General features: G+C 31.6%; 2 protein-coding genes across 2 annotated transcripts; one reads left to right on the top strand and one right to left on the bottom strand.

Moving 5' to 3' along the window:
* Nucleotides 1–5,784: 5,784 nt before the first annotated feature.
* LOC141692556 (uncharacterized) lies at nucleotides 5,785–10,250 on the bottom strand. The gene is made up of 9 exons (XM_074497428.1): nucleotides 10,051–10,250; nucleotides 8,647–8,722; nucleotides 8,120–8,159; nucleotides 7,590–7,648; nucleotides 7,481–7,518; nucleotides 7,258–7,321; nucleotides 7,002–7,055; nucleotides 6,291–6,392; nucleotides 5,785–6,030 (listed from the first exon to the last, which is right to left on the bottom strand). Exons 1-9 carry the CDS (start codon nucleotides 10,221–10,223, stop codon nucleotides 5,974–5,976), a joined length of 663 nt encoding a protein of 220 aa, XP_074353529.1. The 5' UTR covers nucleotides 10,224–10,250; the 3' UTR covers nucleotides 5,785–5,973.
* A 7,397-nt stretch (nucleotides 10,251–17,647) lies between these two features.
* LOC141690627 (protein indeterminate-domain 14-like) lies at nucleotides 17,648–18,163 on the top strand. The gene has a single exon (XM_074495410.1). It carries the CDS (start codon nucleotides 17,648–17,650, stop codon nucleotides 18,161–18,163), a length of 516 nt encoding a protein of 171 aa, XP_074351511.1.
* The last annotated feature ends 2,665 nt before the right edge of the window (nucleotides 18,164–20,828 follow it).

The raw sequence follows: 20,828 nt of genomic DNA, 5'->3' as shown, positions 1-20,828 counted from the left end.
AATATTTAATAATAATTATATCTGTTTATAACCCTATAATGTATTGACTCCAATCATCGTTCTCTAGTTACTTATCATCATTTGAAAATTTGTTTTTCTTCTCAAAGTAGATAAATATGACGGAATTATAAATAGTAATAATATTTTATTCGATTTTCGAGCAAATCTAATTTATCATTATTCCAACTTTTGTTTTCTTCCCGGAGTAAATGAAATTTAAACTGTTACCAAATCTCCAACTCCTTTACTATTTATAGCTTTTACAATATTTTAAGACTAAGTTATAGATTAAACATGTATTTAGCTTATATAGCAAAGAGTAAAATTTTATGAAAACCAACTTTTTGTTGAAAATCTTAGATATCACTTATATTGTGCTAATAAAATTTTGCATAAAAATATTGCAAAATTTATTATTTTGAGAATTATGTTATGCAAAGATAATTATTTAATTTAAAAACTTTAATATCATTATTATAAAATATTTTATTCTACGAAACATGTTTAGTATGCAGAAAATTTGTTCAGTTTGCAGAACATACATATTATACTTGTTAAATTTAAAGGAACTTCAATAATTTTAATCAATTACTGATATTCGTAGACCATATTTCACAAAATAATATATCTTATAGTATCTTGATTGAAAAAATAAGTAGTCTTCGAGATCTCTGATTAAACAGTAGTATCCATAATTTTTTTACTCTATATAGTAAAATTAATATCAACAACCCTACCCAATAACTTAATATAGATAATTAAGATATTTTTAATAAATAATTAATGATTAGGGATATGTGATAATTTAATCTTTGCCGGAAAATAATGAATGCATCCACGGGGAGTTTGTGGTTGGAGCATAAGCAAATGGTTTCTCAACTGCTTAGGCCAAGAATGGGATATGAAATTGCATGACTTTTGTTTGGTAATCAATTTTATCTTCTTCATTAAGTCATACTTACGGGCCCTACTTCATACAATAAACATGTACGGTTTATTGGGATTCAATTTTTTAAAAATTTCCGATTTATATTGATTACAATTTCTTATTCGTTTATTTTAAAAATGTTGGTCATATTTCTATATTAAAGCAAATTAAGTATTATATATATTAATACTTTTTAAATATGTTAATATTTAATTTTGTGAATTTGGAATCGTGACCAATATATACAGGACGGAAGGAGTACATGTCTTATTTAATATATATTTATACCCTCTTATGATTCTGGATATATTTTGACTACAATCATTTTATCTACATTAACTAAATCAATAAATTTTAAATAATAAACACTAGTAATATTTAAAAATATTAAACATTTTTTAGTATTTTCTTACAAATCTAAATATCTATACGTGATAATATTAAATAAATTATATTTCTTCTTCAATACACGGTAACACGTTCTGAAAATACCCGATTTCATCAATCGATCCCCGATTAATCTTCTATGAGGTACGTAACCGATCCGATTTTTGAAATACAATGAATCCCTATGTATTCTTCTTGATCGGTCTATTGAAAATAAGTTTTTCAATATAAAATTTAACTTTAATTAAATTCAAATAACTATCAATTGTGTACTATAATAAATATACGTTAATTTATAAATTAGTAATGAAGTAGGTGTTTTGAATTAAACATAATTAAATTATTAAAATAAATCCGATTTTTCTTTCGATCAATTACCGATTCTTTGATTAATCCTAAATCAATATTTTGACCAATATATTCCAAATACGGATATTTATAACAATATATATATATATATATATATATATATATCATGCAAATTCCTCCTTGATTCAACCTTGGATAGTTTTTTAACCATATTATATATTTTCAATTTAACCTTGCAAATCATTTCTAAACACTACGCAAAAATTGATTGGAAACATGAATACACTCGGATCACATTTAAATAAAAATAGCATGTTGCCCGTAATGGTTGACTCAGTTGCTTAAAAAGAGGAAAATTGTCCTCTTGGTCACAGGTTCGAATCCCATGGAAGGAGAATTTATGATTATGCCTCATGAGTCAAAGTCTGTCGCTTAAATGCGGTTTACGTTGGTTCACGTGGTTTGCAGGCTATTGCGTGAACCCGTAGGGTTTACCCAGTGCGCACCCGAAGGGTAGCGGCTGCGAGTTACCTAAGATAAAAAAAAATAAAAAATAATAAAAAATAAAAAAATAGCATGTTTAGAAACTACAGTATAAGAATATTAAAAAGAAGTGACAAAAATCAAAAATCAAATTATTGCCGTATTATGTTCTGCACGCAGGTCACGTGACAAGAACTTAGCAGCCTTTTAAATTTTGGTAATTCACCACACGCATTTCAGATACAATAGGAAAAAAACGTAGAAAGTAGAAAGTGTGTACCGATACGAAACTTTGATCCTACTTCTTTGGCGCTTCCATTTCTATTCAAAGACAAATTGGCCAAAATTTGTACAAATTTATTGATTTCACTGCCATATTCACAAGCACGAAATATTTACTAAAAGTTAGCGAAAAACACGTGTCTCCCGTAAACTTAAATTTTAAGTTTTTAATTTTTTTTAATTTTTTATAATATATAAAAATATCTCTTCAAAATTTAAAATATAAAAATGTTTTATTAAAATTTGTAAGGTGTCACTGTAAATAAAAATTTCTGGATCCGCTCTTCACAAATCCGACAAATAAGTTTGTAATGCTAGGACGCTATTTAAACCAGGTTTTACTTAACAAAAATAAGAAAATATTCTCAGTAACGGAATTATCAGTGGGTCGTAGATTTTATATATCGAAATTTATCAGTTGAGATAGTGATATCGGTATATGGAATATTTATAGGAATGATTAATTTGAACATACACTTGTAAATTTTATATCCTAATGATATTTAATATATTAGCTGAATTTATAATAATATACATTATTCAAAAAAAATTATCATGATAATACGAATTTTGAAAATAGTATTGGTCAAAATTTTTTAAAATTTTTTGAACGATTTTAAAAAAACAAACCAGGCTGGGTTGAGATTTTTTCCGGATCACACTTTTCGGGTTTTTTTCCGAATCGAATCGGATTTCGGGTTTCGATTTTTTTAAATATCTCTAATTTTTTTGGGTGCACAATATAAAGCATGTCCGTTGATAAAATTTAGTGTAGACATAATCAAACTATCAAAGTACCACAAAGATATTTGTGTTCAAAATTGGGGTCGCTATATACAACATGACACCACGCATTCTACAAGTTGACTAGTGTGCTAGTTTTGCATATCAAGTTAAGCTAGTAAGATTTATGAATTGTTTGTGGGACTGCATTTACAAAAGTTGTACGGCAATATTTGGTGTGGTCATGGTCTTCCTCAAATAGTTCACTTGGATTGTTTGTTAAGTAAAAACAAATATTGTTTATGCATTCTTACTTGCAATGTTGTGGTAACTTAAGTTGCCAAATTAAACTCCTAAAACTTGCATGTTTTCAAATTCAAACAATAACAATAAATCTACCCTCTCAGACAAAATCGATGCGAGAGTGTTGTCCAACGGGATGCCCATCTGTGTATGTTGATTAATAATTTCGATTAATGTATAAAATTTAGAATAATTTTCTTGTACATGCTAATCAGGTTGCTTACGTTCTACATAATCAATCATTTTGTGCAATCAATAATTCAGAGATTACTAAACATTAATTAATTAATTAATTATAAAAAAAACACAAAAAATGTAGTTTGTGAAGCCAATAGTTTCATGCCAGCCGAGAAGGGATCACGGAAGATACATAGATATGGATAAGATGTAAGATTGTAGGCAGGAGTGGTTGGAACACAAATCTTTTACATTTGTAGCACACTACAAATAGAGATAACTCACATAAGTATTGTATTGTGGAGTATGTAACAAATGATTCGACTCTCAATATTGCTTCTAACGTACTTGTGTATAAAAAGGCTTTTACTACAATTTATATTCTCTCCTTCCCATTTTTTTTGTCAATTTTGATTGTATTTTTTTGTTGATCATTTTTTTAATTTGTTTTTTGGGAATAAATATTTAAATCTTAAATTTTTATTCACAAAAAAGAGTTTGAAAAATGAATAACGGAGATATGGGGTCAATGCACCTTAAATTACGTGCAAAAATCAAATTGGACAAGTAAATCGGGACGGAGAGAGTATAACTGTTTTTCTAATTTTAGCTTATTTTGATTGGCTTACACTTCCTTATAATGATGTACCCTTCTTGGATTCACAACAATCACACCAATAAAATGTACCAAATTTATAAATTTTAATATTTAGCATATGTGCATGACTACACATTATACAAACCCTTAATATATAGAGTAGTGCTAGGCTCCCCAAAATTTTCATCAAATGATGTGGCAAACACATGATATATTTTAAATTGTTGGCGCATATTAATGCATGCGGACTCTCATATTATATTTAGAAAATTTGATATTTATTATACACCGCAACAGTATTTGGGGAATTTTTTTGGATAACCTATCATTTCTCGTTTAACGGGAATAACTAAAAAGAAGGCATCCCGGAGCGACTGCAACTTGGAAGGGGTCAAGACGGAACGGAACGGAACATATTCTAAAAGTTGAAAGTCACCGAAAGATTGCAAGAATTCGTGAGACAAATTTTAATGGAAATAGAGAAATAAAGCTAGTGAATTGTCTAGTTCTTTCTTTTACTTTGCATAACGACTAAAACCAAGATGCCGTTTATTTTAAAGGAACTCGAAAGCCATTGTATGAATTTACTAGGTCTGAGATAGAGACGGAATTGAGGACAAATATGGTACGAGTTCCACTAAATTTATAGTGTTTGTTAAAATATAAGATCCCGAAAATGATCATTCTCCCCAACATTCTCACAATTAATTGTAATATCCCAAAAATGGATGACGGTGTTCCATTTCGAGTGATGAGCAGTAACTGGTTACTTAACAGGGACAAAGCTTTGGTCGATTGAATTCGATTTCTTTTGTCGTGACTTGCCCCATTCTAAATTCAATTACATATCCTATATTTCCTTTAAAATGTTTACCATTCTCGTGACTTGATAGAGCGTTAAAGAAACATGATGAATCCAAGTGATGAAGCGTGAAGACTGCATGAACTGGGTCATATTTGGCTTGCTGACTTCGCAACTAAAGATTTGCATGATTAGCTAAACTAATGATACATCATACATGTACACCAGTTAATTTACCCCACAAACTACTTCGATGAAATAATAGCCTATTATTGCTTCCAAAGTATATATTATTGCATTGATGCCAAACAAAAGCATGCAACAAGATGGAAGTGGTTCAATAACACTATAGAATACATAATCATGATTGATTAATTAGATTCTTAATTCTTACGGTGATGGCTCCAATATAAAATTAATCAAAGCTGGACATGGATAGTAACATTTGAAGTTTAGCCCTCTCGCATAAAAGCCCAAACCATATCATGGATCGTAGAAATGAGGAATAATAAAGGCCCAACAGCCGCGAAAATAAGAGTAAAAAGGAATAAACAGAAAAGAAAAGGAATGGACTATGGAGCAGCAATAGAAGGGGTACAATGAATGTCTGGCTCTAATGTTGAAAATGTTTGTTATGTAAAATGCGACATTACATGCAATGTGGAGAAATTCGAACACCTTGTTCTTGGTCACAATACGGGAGCGTGATTTTAGGTAGAGATCTGTCTCGAGTTGTCACATAAAATGTCCATAAAACAACGCAAGTTTGATGCTCGAGAAAAAAAAAAGAAATAAGATGTGAATGCAGAATAAGAGGCTTCTGCATTTCATAACTACTATTTTAATGTGATGTCAGCATATATTATTGATTTATGCCATGTTGCAGTCGAACATATCACAATCTTCACTAGTATGTAAAAGCTATTAGCTTACCTTACACAGTACAGTAAAACCTGAGTACAACAATTTAAGAATAGATTTCTAGATACCATCAAACTTGATCAATATCTGATCCATCCGCGGTTGATGCTTCCTTACCTGAAACAGAGTTAGAGAATCAGATCAGAGCTATGTATGTATAATAAATATAAGTTTGAAACACAAAGTAACTAAACAGGACACATGATCCAGGAAGTTCCATGTTGCAATTACTAAAGGTAGAGGACTACACAAAGCTCATTTCGGAAATTAGACAGAAAGCAGTAATTAGAAACGAGTTGTTCAGACTGGCCGAGTATATGATAATCATATATTGATAATAGGTTAATTTGCTTGGGTTGGCAAGGGTTGCAGCTTACCTTAACACCTGCCATTGACAGCAGTTTGTGCGATGCAACATAGGCGGATTCCGAATTCTCCAACCTCTTCTCAACAAAATAGATAATTTCAGAAACACCGGACTGCATTTACAACAGTGAAACAAACAATGAAATCAAAAAAGATCTATGAAAATAAAAGTCAAGTGCCGTAAGCTAAAATTGGCATCAATAAATGTGATAATTGACATGATCATGATGAAAAGAAACTGAGAGGCCCCATCATAAATATGCATCAAAATATTCAAATTGCATGTTTGGCAGGTAAGCGAAAAACTCTGTTCAACATCATTTGAATGTAGAACATTCAAATAAGGAAGCCACTGCGAATCCCAATCTTAAACCATTGATCTGTAATGCTTCCAAAAGCGAATTTACATCTTATTGAATAAGATTTGAATGAGGAAGCCACTGCAAATTCCCACCTTAAACCATTGATCTGTAATGCTACCAAAAGCGGATTTACAAACTAGAAAGTTTTTACCCGCACATTGTTTTTAATTGTATAAGCTGATTGCCACCAATATTTTAACCTTTTTCCCGGGTGAGTTTTAAAAGCTGTTACGATAACACTTGTATAAACAATGAGAAACTTATTGTCTTATCATAGATAACATCGGAGGCACCATTTTTGTTCCTGTATGACTGTATAGGAGTACAAGATATAGAATTTGTATAGAGTAAGCTTATCACCTGAATTATGATTTTGGCACACTCGTTGCAGGGGAACATTGTAACATATAGCCTCTGCAATAGCACAATGTAGCATATTTAGCACTATTGCTGCTTGAATGGATTTAAATTTGCCAGTCAGAGTCAAATAATATTTACAGACAAGATAGCATTTAGCACTATGGTTGCTTGAATGGATTTTCAATTGCCAGTCAGAGTCACAAAATAATTATAGACAAGAAAGCAGTGAAATAAATGCAGCTTAGTGGGAACTAACTTGCCCTGCAGCAGACGCATGATTTGTGTTCAAGATAGCATTGACTTCAGCATGGCATACATAACTGGAAGACACCAAAATACAATTCAAGAGTGAAAGAATACATGGACAAATCTGAACTGTGAGCACAGAGAAGTACTACCGAGCATGATATGTATTTGCAGGAAATCCTAGTTTTAGACATTTATAAAAATAAAAACAACTATGAAAGCTTATAACTTACGGATATTTTGTCTCCAAGGGATCTCCAGTCTTGGATTTCTGAAATATAAAAGGTCAAATGAGTTAGCATCAGTTTGTCGACAATAATAAGATCAAATTCATCTGCCAACCTTTGACCAAGGAAGTTTGTCATCGGAACATCCACGAGGAAAGCCATTATATCCAATGCCTGGAGAGATAACATAGACAGTGTCACAAACTTTACTGTTATTAAATAGCTCAATTAATTAGCGACATCCTTTCATTTGAAAAAGATTACTCCCTCCGTTCCATTATACATGTCCTTGAAAAATGATTTTGTCCCATATCACGTATCCATCTCTTCTTTCAATACAAAATTAAATATAGTTTTAAAAAACTATCCCTACATTTAGTGTTCCAAGATTTGGCTTTTTTTTAAACTAAACTCTATTCTCATTTTTTAATGTATTAATTTAGGGTATAACTTGGAAAACATTATCCAACTAACTTTTCTCTTAACATGCGTAATATTTTCATAAAGGACATGTAAAATGGGACGGGGGAAGTATATTCCTCATACTTCAGAGGTAATAATAAGGAAGCACAGATAGTTAAATTATCAACACGACAGTTAAAAGCTCAAAACACAGGAACCCCATTCTCCTTTATCCGGCCTTACCAAGGATTACCCCGTTTTCACTAACCAAGCATGCACCAACCTGAACAACAATAAAGAAAATGATGTAACAGTCAAGTCAAATTCCAGCAATAACGAAAGCTTCTATCCAAGTGAAATCAGATTACATCTTTCGAAGACTCAAGTCTTTCATACTAGTACAAGACTAAGCGTATATGGACATGTAAAGACTTGAAAAAACAATGAATAAGTATAATATACATGACAAAACAGGAGATAGAGTACTACTACCCGACTTCTCGTTCACTAGTACAATTTAGTGATTACATTTGGCTTGCATTGAATATGAAATGTTTGTAAGTAATTCATATTCCACTCACATCCATTAGTTAATCCATAAGCATATACCTAGTCGAAATAAATTCAATATCGAAAACATAGAAAATGTGACCAAACTCAGTAGCATTCGACTCCTTTAAACTACCTAGCTAGCTACAATACCTCTTAAACCCAAACAAGCGCGCGCACACACATGCACAAAATTAGAAAGATGTAGAGATAAATGACACCTGTCTATTGGGATCTTTGGACCTCTCAGCCGATAAAAATGCAATAGCCATGAAATAATCATCCCATGAGATATACCTGCCATCAATTCTTTTATAATTTGCTTCCAACAATAACATGTTACATTAATTAAAAAACAATAATAAACTCCTACATTTACTATTTAAACTCAAACTTTTATTTTCAAATATTTAAATTACATAACTATCCATGAATTTTCGATAGTGAAATCACGTGATTTAGTTTTAGAATAATGCAACGTATCTCAAAGGATCCCAAAACTCAGTATTTCTCTTTACTTTTACCAGGGTAGTTATGTAAATCAAATGTCAATCCGCATTTTACATCGATTTTCAAAATAGTGGCCAAATTTTCAAATTTTCAAAAGAATGGCCAATTTTTTGTTCCGCCTTTCAAAAAAATGGTTGTCGTCAACTCTTGTTAAGTTTTCACCATTAAATAATTATTTAAAGCGTAGAATGGTGGCTATTATTCGTACTTATTTTCAAAACAATGGTTACACTTTTATAAATTGTTAAAATCTTTTTTCGCCTTTTAAAAGAATGGTTTTGTCAAATTGCTACCCGGACTCACATCTTTATCGTCACAAAAAAACATATGATATCGCTAAACAAATAGGTACAAACACAACTTAAATAATTTCGGTTTTCTCACTTCTTCTAATTCAATCAAGTGTCCTACTTCTATGTTTTTTCAACCTCCTCACACAAAAACATGAATAAAATATTTAGCAAAAATACGGAGAAGAATATCCACCCATTGAAAAAACTTATAACCAAAGTGACAGTGATTTGTTAATCGACACCTCGTTTTAGGATCAATCTCGGAGAACTCTTTAAAACTCTTCCTATAATGACAATATGTCATTATTTTGAAAATTTAAAAGTGTAATCACTATTTTAAAAGTAAGTGTAAAGTATGGCCACCAGTATGCAATTTACGCTTTAAATATATTAGTTAACGGAGAAGATTTAACGGGAGTTGACAAAAGCCATGTTCTTGAAAGGCGGAAAGAAAAGTTAGCCAATATTTTGAGAATTTGAAAATTTAGCCAATATTTTGAATATCCGTGTAAAATACGGTCAACACTATGTAATTTACTCTTTAAATAATAATAAAAGGAGCTTATTTAACAATTGAGAAATGTTAATGATGAGTTATTATCGTGTTATTCGATGTTTACTCCTAAATGAGGTGGATCTCATGTGTATTAATATCACACAAATTAAAAGACGACGCGTTTCATTTTTCGAATTTTTTTGAGAATTATTTTGGGACGGAGCATTACTCTGAACAATTATCTAAATAATTTAACACGAACAATTACGAAGTCACAATAATTTCATCGAATTTAAATAGAACAATAAAAAGGAGAGTCAACTGACCCTTTGCGTTTGGCAGGATCGAAAGGAGACTGAGAAGAAGATTTAGCTCGAACGACGTCGTTGGACGATGATAAATGATTTCGAGAGTTGAATAAGAAGCGAATTGAGATTGCCGATACGAGAGCACCGAGAAAACTAGCCGTTGAGATTATGGTTAGGTCTCTTGAATTCATGGCTTTGGTTTCAGTGCTGCGCGAACAATCTAGAGAAGAAGATGATAAATAAAAAAAAATGAAATAGCCGCCAAAACGATATAATGATTAATTGGCGGGAAGATTTTGGGCTTTTTTAACTGGACTTGGTAAGAGTCCAGTCCAGTGTTCATATGTGAAAGTCCAGACGCACTGACGAGGACATAGATAGACTTAAGTGGGCTTATAATTTGTAAGTCCATGTACCATATTAATTTCTAATAATTTATTAAAACTATATTACATTGATTAAAAACAATTATATTTTCTTTGCTAGTCTTTTCTTAAAAAAAACTAGCATACGGTATTTACAAAAATGATCGAGTGGAACAAATATAAAATAGATTATATCGTTAGTATTTAAACGGAGATCATCAAATAATAGGTTGAATATGATATATATTTATAGTTACCCGCTTCATTAGAACATGTTTGAGCTATCATTTATCATTGTAATCCCATACAAATTTTCTCATTAAATCAAAACCAACAATTGCAATCAAGAATAGAACAAACAACCTATCACCAAAGAGTGCAACCAAAATTGAAAATTCATTGAAAAATATCAGATCTAAAAAAATGAAACTAATAGTAAGAGTTAGTCTACCTCTTCAATCCAATAAACTTCATTTGAATAGAAAACGAATAACCACGAAGTTTCGATGATTAAGATCTAATAACAATTATATTTTCTTTGCTAGTATTTTCTTAAAAAAAATTAGCATACGACATTTACAAAAATGATCGAGTGGAATAAATATAAAATAGATCATATCGTTAGTATTTAAACGGAGACCATCAAATAATAGGTTGGATATAATATATTTATAGTTACCCGCTTCATTAGAACATGTTTGAACTATCGATCATAATTGTAATCTCATACAAATTTTCTCACTAAATTAGAATCAACACTCGCAATAAATGAGTGAACAAACAACCTTTCAAAAAGGAGAGCAACCAAAATTAAAAATTCATTGAAAAATATTAGATCTAAAAAATGAAACTAATAAACAGTTACTAAAAGGGGACATGAGTATTGCCAAGAAGCCGCCGCCTTCCTCCTTTCATCCCCTCTCCTAAGGTTTGTCCATTTTCAAGTAAATCGAGGGGCTTCCACCGGTTTTCTCCGGTGGAAAGCCCCAATCCATTCATTCTCTTTTATTCTCGTTAATTTCTTTTCAATAAAACCTAATTTTTTGGGTGTTTGCGTGTCTCTCCTCTTAGAATGTGTGTGTTTTGTCTCTTATTTTGGAGTATTTGTTATGTTTTTGTTGAGTCATGCTTGGGTTTATTTGGTGTTGGATCTGTTGAGGATGAATTTATTGATATTTTTGTTGATATGCAAAACCTGCATCGAATCTGAGATAGTGGTGATTATTGCAAGAGCTCACCTTTCACAACAAAATATTGTTCATCTTTCATGGATTTACACTTTCGGCATGTTTATAACTGGTATCCGGCATGTAGATAGTTGGGGTGCCTTCGGCATGTCTATACCTGGTGTCCGGCATGTAGATAATTGTGGTGCCGTTTCTCCAATCTCATTTTATGCGATTGGTGTTTCTGAACATTGGGTTAACCATAGTATTTATGTGATATGGTCAATTGCGATGTTGCTATTTTCAGAGATGCTTGTGCAATTTGGATCGCTTGGGATGTTTTTGATTTCGTTTTAAGCTTCAAGAATTTTAAAATTCAATGTGTTAAACGATCAGGAAAAAATTCATCTAATTGTTTTTAGTATGTTATTTGTTTTACCACCTGGTTGTATCGACAGTTGGGGGTTTGTCCCAGATGTATTATATTTAATTTAATGAAAACTTTCTATATTTGTAAAAAAAAAATGAAACTAATAGTAAGAGATAGTCCACCTCTTCAATCCAATAAACTTCATTTGAATCTTCAATAATTTAGATTTAAAAAATAAACCAAATCGGTATAAATATATCCCCAAAAAGGAAGAACATTGAAAGACATTCTTGTCAGCCATAAATGTTTGTAGAGGTCTTTGCTCGGTTTGATGCTTCCTTGAGAAAAGGTTTGGATAATATTGTGAAATTTGAAGGACCTGATTTTGGTGTTCTTCAATGGAGGTCAGCTATCTGACCGATTCGTGCAGGCGGGTTAAGTGTGTATACTGCATATGATGCTAATTTATTTGCATTTTGTTGCCTCTCGGGTAGAGTCTATTGATTTGCAGAATCATATATTGTGAAAATTTCTATTGATTACTCCAATATAAGATTTAAGGCAATGTATGACGCCAGCGGAGTATCAGATGATCATGCGTTATGGACTTATGATCCTTTTATTTGCAGGGGGTGCACATTATCATTTATGCTTATCTCACATGATGTTTTTGGAGAACATGTTGTTCATTGTAAAAAAATAATTAGATTTTGAATATTGTCATGACATGCATGGCCAAATATGTGTTTTGTGATATTTTTTGGAGAGCAAAGATTTCAGCTAAGAAAGAGATACCGATGAACTTTCTAACCTTCAAAGGGATGTTAGATCGACTCTTAGACCGACTGATGTTTTGTTATACAACTGAAATGCATAAAAAAAATACTTGTACTAAACTTACAGAAGTTTCCCCACTCAGCGTTTTTAGTAACGAGGTGTTTAAAGTTGGCGAGACGACAATTATGGTAGCTGAAATAAAGGTTAACAAGCATGATCGGACGTAAGGATAATTAACATAGTTTTATACAATTTTCTTTTGATATATTTGGATTTTTGATTTCATATGCAACTGAATTTCCGAGAATAGTACAAAAAGTTATGAACAAGAATGTAATAACAGCATGGTCGGCTGAATATGTATTTCAACGATTAGATTTTGCGATTTAACAAGGTTTGACGGCGCAACTTGTTACCGGTTTACCTCGCACATTTATAACTTGATTACTTGATTTTATAAAACTTTAATTACTAGATTTTATATAACTTTAGGAAAGAAACAAAACAAAATAAAGGATTTGAGGTTTTACACGAAAAAAGTTGGTGAAATCCCCGATTATGTTGATAAACGAGAAATATACTAGTGATGTGGCTATATTTTTTTTGCTAATTAAACCCACCAGACACCATCAACACTCGGTCTTATTTTTGGAAACGAGACAAATAATACTACAATAAAATAATGCTGCAATAGGATATGTTGATAAAAGGCAGGAGTGACATGGCTATATTTTTTTTACTGGTTAAACCCACTATTACTGGTTTTAATAACATATATCAAAGTGTAATGAAAAGGGTTATCTTGAAAGGGGGACGCATGAACCTGTGAATCTTATTAAGAGTCTTAATCATATGATGTGCGATGGATGGGAATGACCCACAATGTTAGGGATTTACTTGTGATAATAATATTGAAATTTGAATTTCATTCTCAAATTATTTGATCACTCTATTTTCATGCACTTGATTATTAGGCTCATGAAATCAATATCAATATTGCTTGTTTTCACCGTGTTCTAAATCACCGGTTTTTTAAAAAAATTCCCATTAATCCCGGATTAATTCTTGAAAAAAACATTTGATTGATTTTATTTTTGAAATTTGATAAATATTTATCAATTATTTTTGAATTATATATTTCATACTCCCTCCGTCCCACTAGGTTCTTAACGTTTCAAATTGAAAGTTCGGCACGCATTTTAAGACTCTTATTTAGTATAGTTCCATAACTTATTTTTAAAATTTTCTTTTTCTGAATAAAAGTTCAAACATTAAATTTTTATTCAAAAAAAGGAAATCTTAAAAATAAGTTATGGAACTATACTAAATAAGAGCCTTAAAATGCGTGTCGAACTCTTCATTTCAAATGTTAAGAAATTATCGGGACGGAAGGAGTAGTAAATATGGTAAATATATTGAATAATATTTAAATATATTCAATTTTTTGACGATTAATCCATAATAGATACCTAAACCGACTAGTACCGATTATCAATTTTACAATCATGTTTGTTTCGACAAAATGCAACCATGCATGAATAAACTTTCGAATTGAAAATTAAAGTTATCGAATATTTAAAATGACTTGGCACTCTTTCGGTCTAAAATTACTTTTCCATATCACTTTTATGTATATTTTAAGGTAAATTAACGGTGCAGTAACCCCGTTTATTTTTATAATTTTCATTTTTGTAAATAAAATTTTGATATTAAAGTTTTATTTAAAAGATGCTAGGACAAAATAAGAAAAGAAAAAGAAGAGGAAGAAAGTACAAAAACTAGTGGGTACATGTTTATAAAAGAAAGATTTACTGAGCACATATCTTCTTGCCCATATGGATGGTTTCATAAACAATTTGATTTAATATTAAACTTACGGATCCCTACATGCTTACATCACATTAATCTTATTTAACTAAATTAAAGTAAAGAGTTAATCAATACATTTTACAAATCAAAACACAAAACAATGTAATTCTTCACAGAAGCTAATAAAATTTATTTTTACAAAATTTGATGACATCACTAATAATAAAATAAAAGAATTGATTCGACATAATGATTAGTTACTAAACATGGTTAAAACTGAGATAATCTCTTTTGCGTGCCCCTCCCACATGCTAAGCTGCCCAGAGCGTGGATACTTTTTGATTAATTAAATAAAAGTCTTACCATTATTATTCTAAATAAAAAAAAACCCTGTTGAAGATCTTTATATTATGGGGGCCGACAACATGGGCCTACCATAAAGTCAGGCCACCAAAAATCCCCCGGCCCGGCCCAAATTTTGTCGCACGTGCAATGTCATTATTTCTCGGATACAAAAGTATCACAATTTGCACCTCATTTTTTACGGTTATTTTTATTCGAACACCGTATAAATTATTTAATAAAATAAAATTTCGTTTGTTTATATTTAAAAAAATAAAAATAATTCAATAATGAAAAGTCATACGGCATATATTATCGAAATTGGACAAACGCATAATTGTATCGTTGTTGAATCATTCTTCTTAGATAGACAACCAAACGATTTTTTGAAGTGATATCTACATGGTATAATCCTCCAATTATTATTTTGAGCAAGCGACCACAAATGTATCACCATAAAAACTTTTATCACCGAATCAACACCATAAAAATTCCGCAGATCTATAATATCGGGCATGATGAACCGTAAACAAATCAAATAAAACTAAACTCTCATAAGGAGAGACAAATAAAACCCAAATAAATCGGGAAATTATTGAAGATTAATAAGAGATGAACTAAGAGATGAACTAACAATATTAAAAAGAAGAATAGGTCGGAGCTTTCCACCGGTGAAAGCTAATGGAAACCCCTCAGAGATGATATGGAGCCTGATTCAAGATTGAGAGAATTTTAGGATTTGAGGGTTTTTTATATTTGTACGTTTCCCTTTAAAAAAATTCGTTTGTTGAATATGCGGATATAATAGAGTTTTGTAGTCAAATTTTTTTAATATAACGTGTAGCAGTTTTGTAGTTAAAATTTCAAAATTTGTAATTAACATGCGGGACTATGGTTTTATCTTTTTAAAAATGATTATTAATCACTTTTTCAAGGATATTTGCATTTCGCGGGTTCAATTTTGATCTAAAATCACATATTAAGTAAAAGTTGTTTGGTTAAATTCTCAAACCACGAACGCACCACTTAACTGAAAAACCGCATAAATTACATAACATAAATACGATTTAGTGCAATGCGATCTACGCGTTTCTAAAATATCAACCTAAAAATTATAATAAATTGTAACTTGATAGGTTATATGGTATTTCAAATAAACCTATTTTAACATCACATTTTTTGTATATCTACTATCACGTTACTTAAATAGTATATAAATAAAGTTATATAATTTAATATATATATATATATAATATATAAATTTTATATTATAATATTATATATGCTATGGTGCAATTTGAACAACACTACTTAAATATAAAATCAAAACTCGCACCGCACCGTGCATTTTATAAAACTTCTAACCCACATTCACATCACGAAAACTAAAAATCATATTTTGCAACACTTTACAATTTAACATATATTTGTATTACAAAAAGTAATGTTATTAAGAGAACATAAAAATTTATACGGTGGTCCTTTAGCATTATGTTGACGTAACACTAGTATTAATTAATTTAAAAAAAGTACAATGTATAATAATAAAAAAGAGGGAAAAGTAAAAACAAAACACTAAGCACATCATGAAGGTGAACAAAAAGCTACTCATTGCCAAATAACGCGATCCGTTCCCCACTTATCCCTCATTTTTGGCTGCTATAACGGAATCTGTATCCTTAAACTCTAATTTTACCATAATAACCTTCCATTTTAATTACTGCAATACCTATTACGTCCATACAAACCTTGTAATAATAATGCAAATGATCGATTTTACGATATGCAAACATACTTAATTAGCGGTGTATTATGAATCATATCTTAGCTTGCCAATATTTTGAAAATTTTCTAAATCCTTCAAATTGAGTTTTACAAATAAAGTCGAATTTTATAGTATTCGGTTTTACACTATTACAATTTTTACTATCAAACTTGAATTTGAAATGTATGATTCGATTTTATACTAAAAATACAAATAAAAATAATAAGGGAAAAAATGATTAACCAATGTTAGGGATGATGTTGATCATGCTTCCATGAAAATACAAATTAAAATTAATAAGGGAAAATTTAATTAAGTAAAGTCATAAAAATATCGGGGAGCGTGGGATGAGTCATCAGATCCTTATAACCAAATTTAACCAAATTTACAGTTCTCTATGCCTGTTTGGCAATATACTTATAAGTCACTTATAGCTTATAAGTCCGTAACAGCTTATCGACGAGTGTTTACCGACCCAATTTATAAGCTGAATTTACAACTTATAAGCTGATAAGTTGAAAGTTGGCAGTGACGTATTTTTTTCCAACTTATTTTCATTTTTTCACTTTTTTCTAAAGTTTTGGTTTTAAAATATAAATTTTTAAATATTTTCTAATTTAAGATTCATGAACTAAGATAATTATATTTAATAATTATTTGTTTTAATTTATTTAAGTAAAAAAAATTCTGACTTATAAGTAAATTTATCCAAACACTTATAAAACTTATAAGTATATATCAACTTATCACTTATTTCGCACTTAATCATTTTAAGTCATAAATTACTTATTTTAAGATTTTTCAAACGGACTTAATCATTTTAAATCATAAATTACTTATTTTAAGATTTTTCAAACGGGCACTATAATTGCATGGGAGTGCGGGGCAGTACGGGAATTTAAGACATTGTAAATTAAGCTTGTTATATATAGAGACAGTAGCTAGTTCTCATCACTCCACAAAAAACCTTTCTATCACCACCTTTGCTCCCTTCAACTTTTTCTTTTTCCTCTTCATTTCAATGGAACAAGATCACAAGGAATTGCAACTCCTCCCTACTCCCTGCACCATTATTTCTTCATCTCCTTCACGCATCCCGAGATGGCCACTCGAATCGAAAATCAGGTCACCGAAAGACCATCATAAGCACAATTTATTTGATACACCATCATTAGATCTTCAACTGTCAATAAGCCTTAGGCCATTTAGGCCACCAGAAAGTAATAATTCTGCGGTGTCAAGGCCAGTACTGGATCGTACGAATCTCGATATTCATGCCGAGACGCTGAAATGGCAAGCGTCCGAGCAGATTCGATTAGCTGCATTGGAGAAGGCGTATGCTGAGCGTGTGAGGGAGCTAACTAGGAGAGAAATGGAGCTGGCTCAATCGGAGTTCTCGCGTGCTAGGCATATGTGGGAGAGAGCTAAGGAGGAGGTTGATAAGGCCGAGAAGCTGAAAGAGAGAGCTATTCATAGGATTGATCCTATGTGCATGGAGGTCACTTGTCAAGCTTGCAGACAGAAGTTTCGATCTTAAATCTTGATTCCAGCTCTTTTATCCTTACCTTTGTAGCATAATGAATATTCATGTCTCGGTAAGAAGAGAGGTTGTCCTAGTGGCGAGATCAACGTGGGAGTACTTAAATTTCTGTAATTGACCATTATCGAGAAAAATAGAACTATCAAAAGTGTTTTCAAGGCATTAAGGCAAAAACTTCTTCCTAGATCTGTGTTTAATCTTTGTTGAAAGTAACACTCCGGTGACATATAACATATTGATCGTGTTCTACAATAATGATGTTGCCTTCATAGTTAATATATGATGAGATATTCCGGTTAATAAACGAATTAACGCAGATTCTCCCAACCAATTAGAATTGTAAAATCAAAACTGAGAATGAGATGCAAGCAAAGCTAGGAATAGAGAAACTATTCGGAGAAAATGACTCCCAAGACCAGGCTTACTCTAAAAGCTCAAGTTGTTAGAAAATGACGGTCCCCCTCACTCGAAAACCCATTTATGGGTCGAAGAGTGGCATGTCTGAGCTCTGATACCATGTCAAAAAACCAGTAACTCTAAAACCTCAAGATGTTAAAGAATGGTCATTTCCAGGATTTTATATTATTCTAACATTATGTACTAGTACCATGTAAGTAACCGATCACTCTAAAACCTTAAAGTATCAGAAGAAGGTGTAACGAGATTATATATTCTTCAACACCAATGATTCGAGTATTCAAGGTATCACCTGATCACTGGAGCTTGACTGTCACTGTGTTACTTATACATCAAATCACTTGACTAGCTGGTTGTCATTGGATCGTAGGCCTATCGGACTAGGATACGTTTAATCGACAGCAGCATTCATCACCGATGAGTAATTTATTAGTATTACATGCAACGTGCACGCCTGAAGTCGAAATTTGGGAGAATAAGGGCAAACGAAAGAGAACAAGAAGCAACAACTTGAAATCAAAGACTAAAAGTCGATAAGGTAAATAATTAATAATTAATATTAGCTGGCGTTATGTACCTTGTTTTATAACTTGTTAACTTTACTTGACTGCCACTGCCTGCAGGCTCATGATCCAAATACCAAACTCCCACTATCCATGTCTCCGGTTCAAAAAGATAGAAACTCAATAAAGTAATACGTGGACACACACATATTGTACATTCATACACACTTTAAACAATGAACCTTACTACAAAAAGAGGTAGCATTTGCACGATGGAACAGTCTGATAAATGAACAACTATTCCATTTAAAGATGTCGTCGAACAATTTGACTGAGTTCCCCTGTCCTATGTCAAGTAGTATCTCCCGTTCTCCCTTTACAGGATGTCGAGGGTTTGAACCTTAACCTTAACGACTTTGGAGCGTTAACAGTTTTGTGCATGTACCTGTATTCCTGTATAGTGCATTGGGAGTCAATAATTTGCAACAAGAGGCAGCAAGTGTACGATGGACCAGCTGCATATTGAGCAAATTATCAAACAAGTCATAATGAGGAACCCTCAACAATTGTCTTTCACCATATACACCACATATTCGTACAATATACTTTTGGTATTATAACTTTCTAGATCAGACTATGTATTCTTTCAAATCAGGCATTTTTGACCATTCCTAGTTAAAAAATCTCCAGATTAATTGTTCAGTCAAAAGTATTCAAGTTGCAAGCCTATTACAGATACATCAATCGTACTTAAAGTTTGGGTAACAGTTCATAAGGACAGATTATAAGGACTGGTCAATTAAGGAGCAACAGTGAAGTTTGGTGTTTCTGGTGCCCCATGTGAGTTTTCTCAGAGTTGCTCAACTAGCTTGATCACATAAAGTGGTGTTCTGATTATAGGCGGACGATACATACCACTACAAGAAAAATGCACATTTTCGACTGCTCATTTCCAACCAATGATTAATGGTGGGAAAAGATAGATTAATTTCTGACCAAATTCGATGGCCAGAAACGTGCGTTTTTTAGGGTCCCTTAAACTGATTTGCACACTTACGGATACAAGAATGTTATATGAGGGTAATGTAATGTGTATGTGATTTTCTTTAAACATTAGTGTGTGACATTTATAATGTAGATGACAGAAGATGGATCATATATAGGCAGTTGTTATAATGGATAAAGATTGTTAAGTCAATTCAATTTCATTATAACCAAGAAAAGGCCACCCAAGAAAGTTTGATAATGGTGGGACTCGAAACCTTTCACAATCTGGAAAATGTGGATCATACCATTGCCAAATTATGCAGGACAGTAAATAGTGGGGATGCTTTTGTTTTCTGCAAACATTTGAAATTGAATGAATAATTAGCATGTACTATGTATCAAAAGCATTCATAATTGGTTATGCTACAAGGTTAGGTTTTCAATAATAGTATTTGGTATCAATGGAGAAGGTCACTAGTTTTAGGTGGGATTATTCTGGTCCAGAAGGCTCATATTCATATAACTTAACTTATGAGCAATGTTAAGAGCAATTAAAAAAGTGACTTAAATTGTTGTTCTAAACTAAATTTTGAGGCATTTTGGATAATTGAGTGCTTCAACAATGAATTAGTGGTGCCTTAAAACACTAGAACATTTATCATGTGTCTTTTTTATAAGGCTCCACTTTGCATGTCTTATGCTATTTCTATCAATAAAATATTTATTTTTCTCCTTTTTTGAACATCACTTCCTTC

This window comes from Apium graveolens, chromosome 10 (assembly GCF_009905375.1).
Source record: "Apium graveolens cultivar Ventura chromosome 10, ASM990537v1, whole genome shotgun sequence".
NCBI lineage: Eukaryota > Viridiplantae > Streptophyta > Magnoliopsida > Apiales > Apiaceae > Apium > Apium graveolens.
This window is presented reverse-complemented; position numbering and strand designations above follow the sequence as displayed.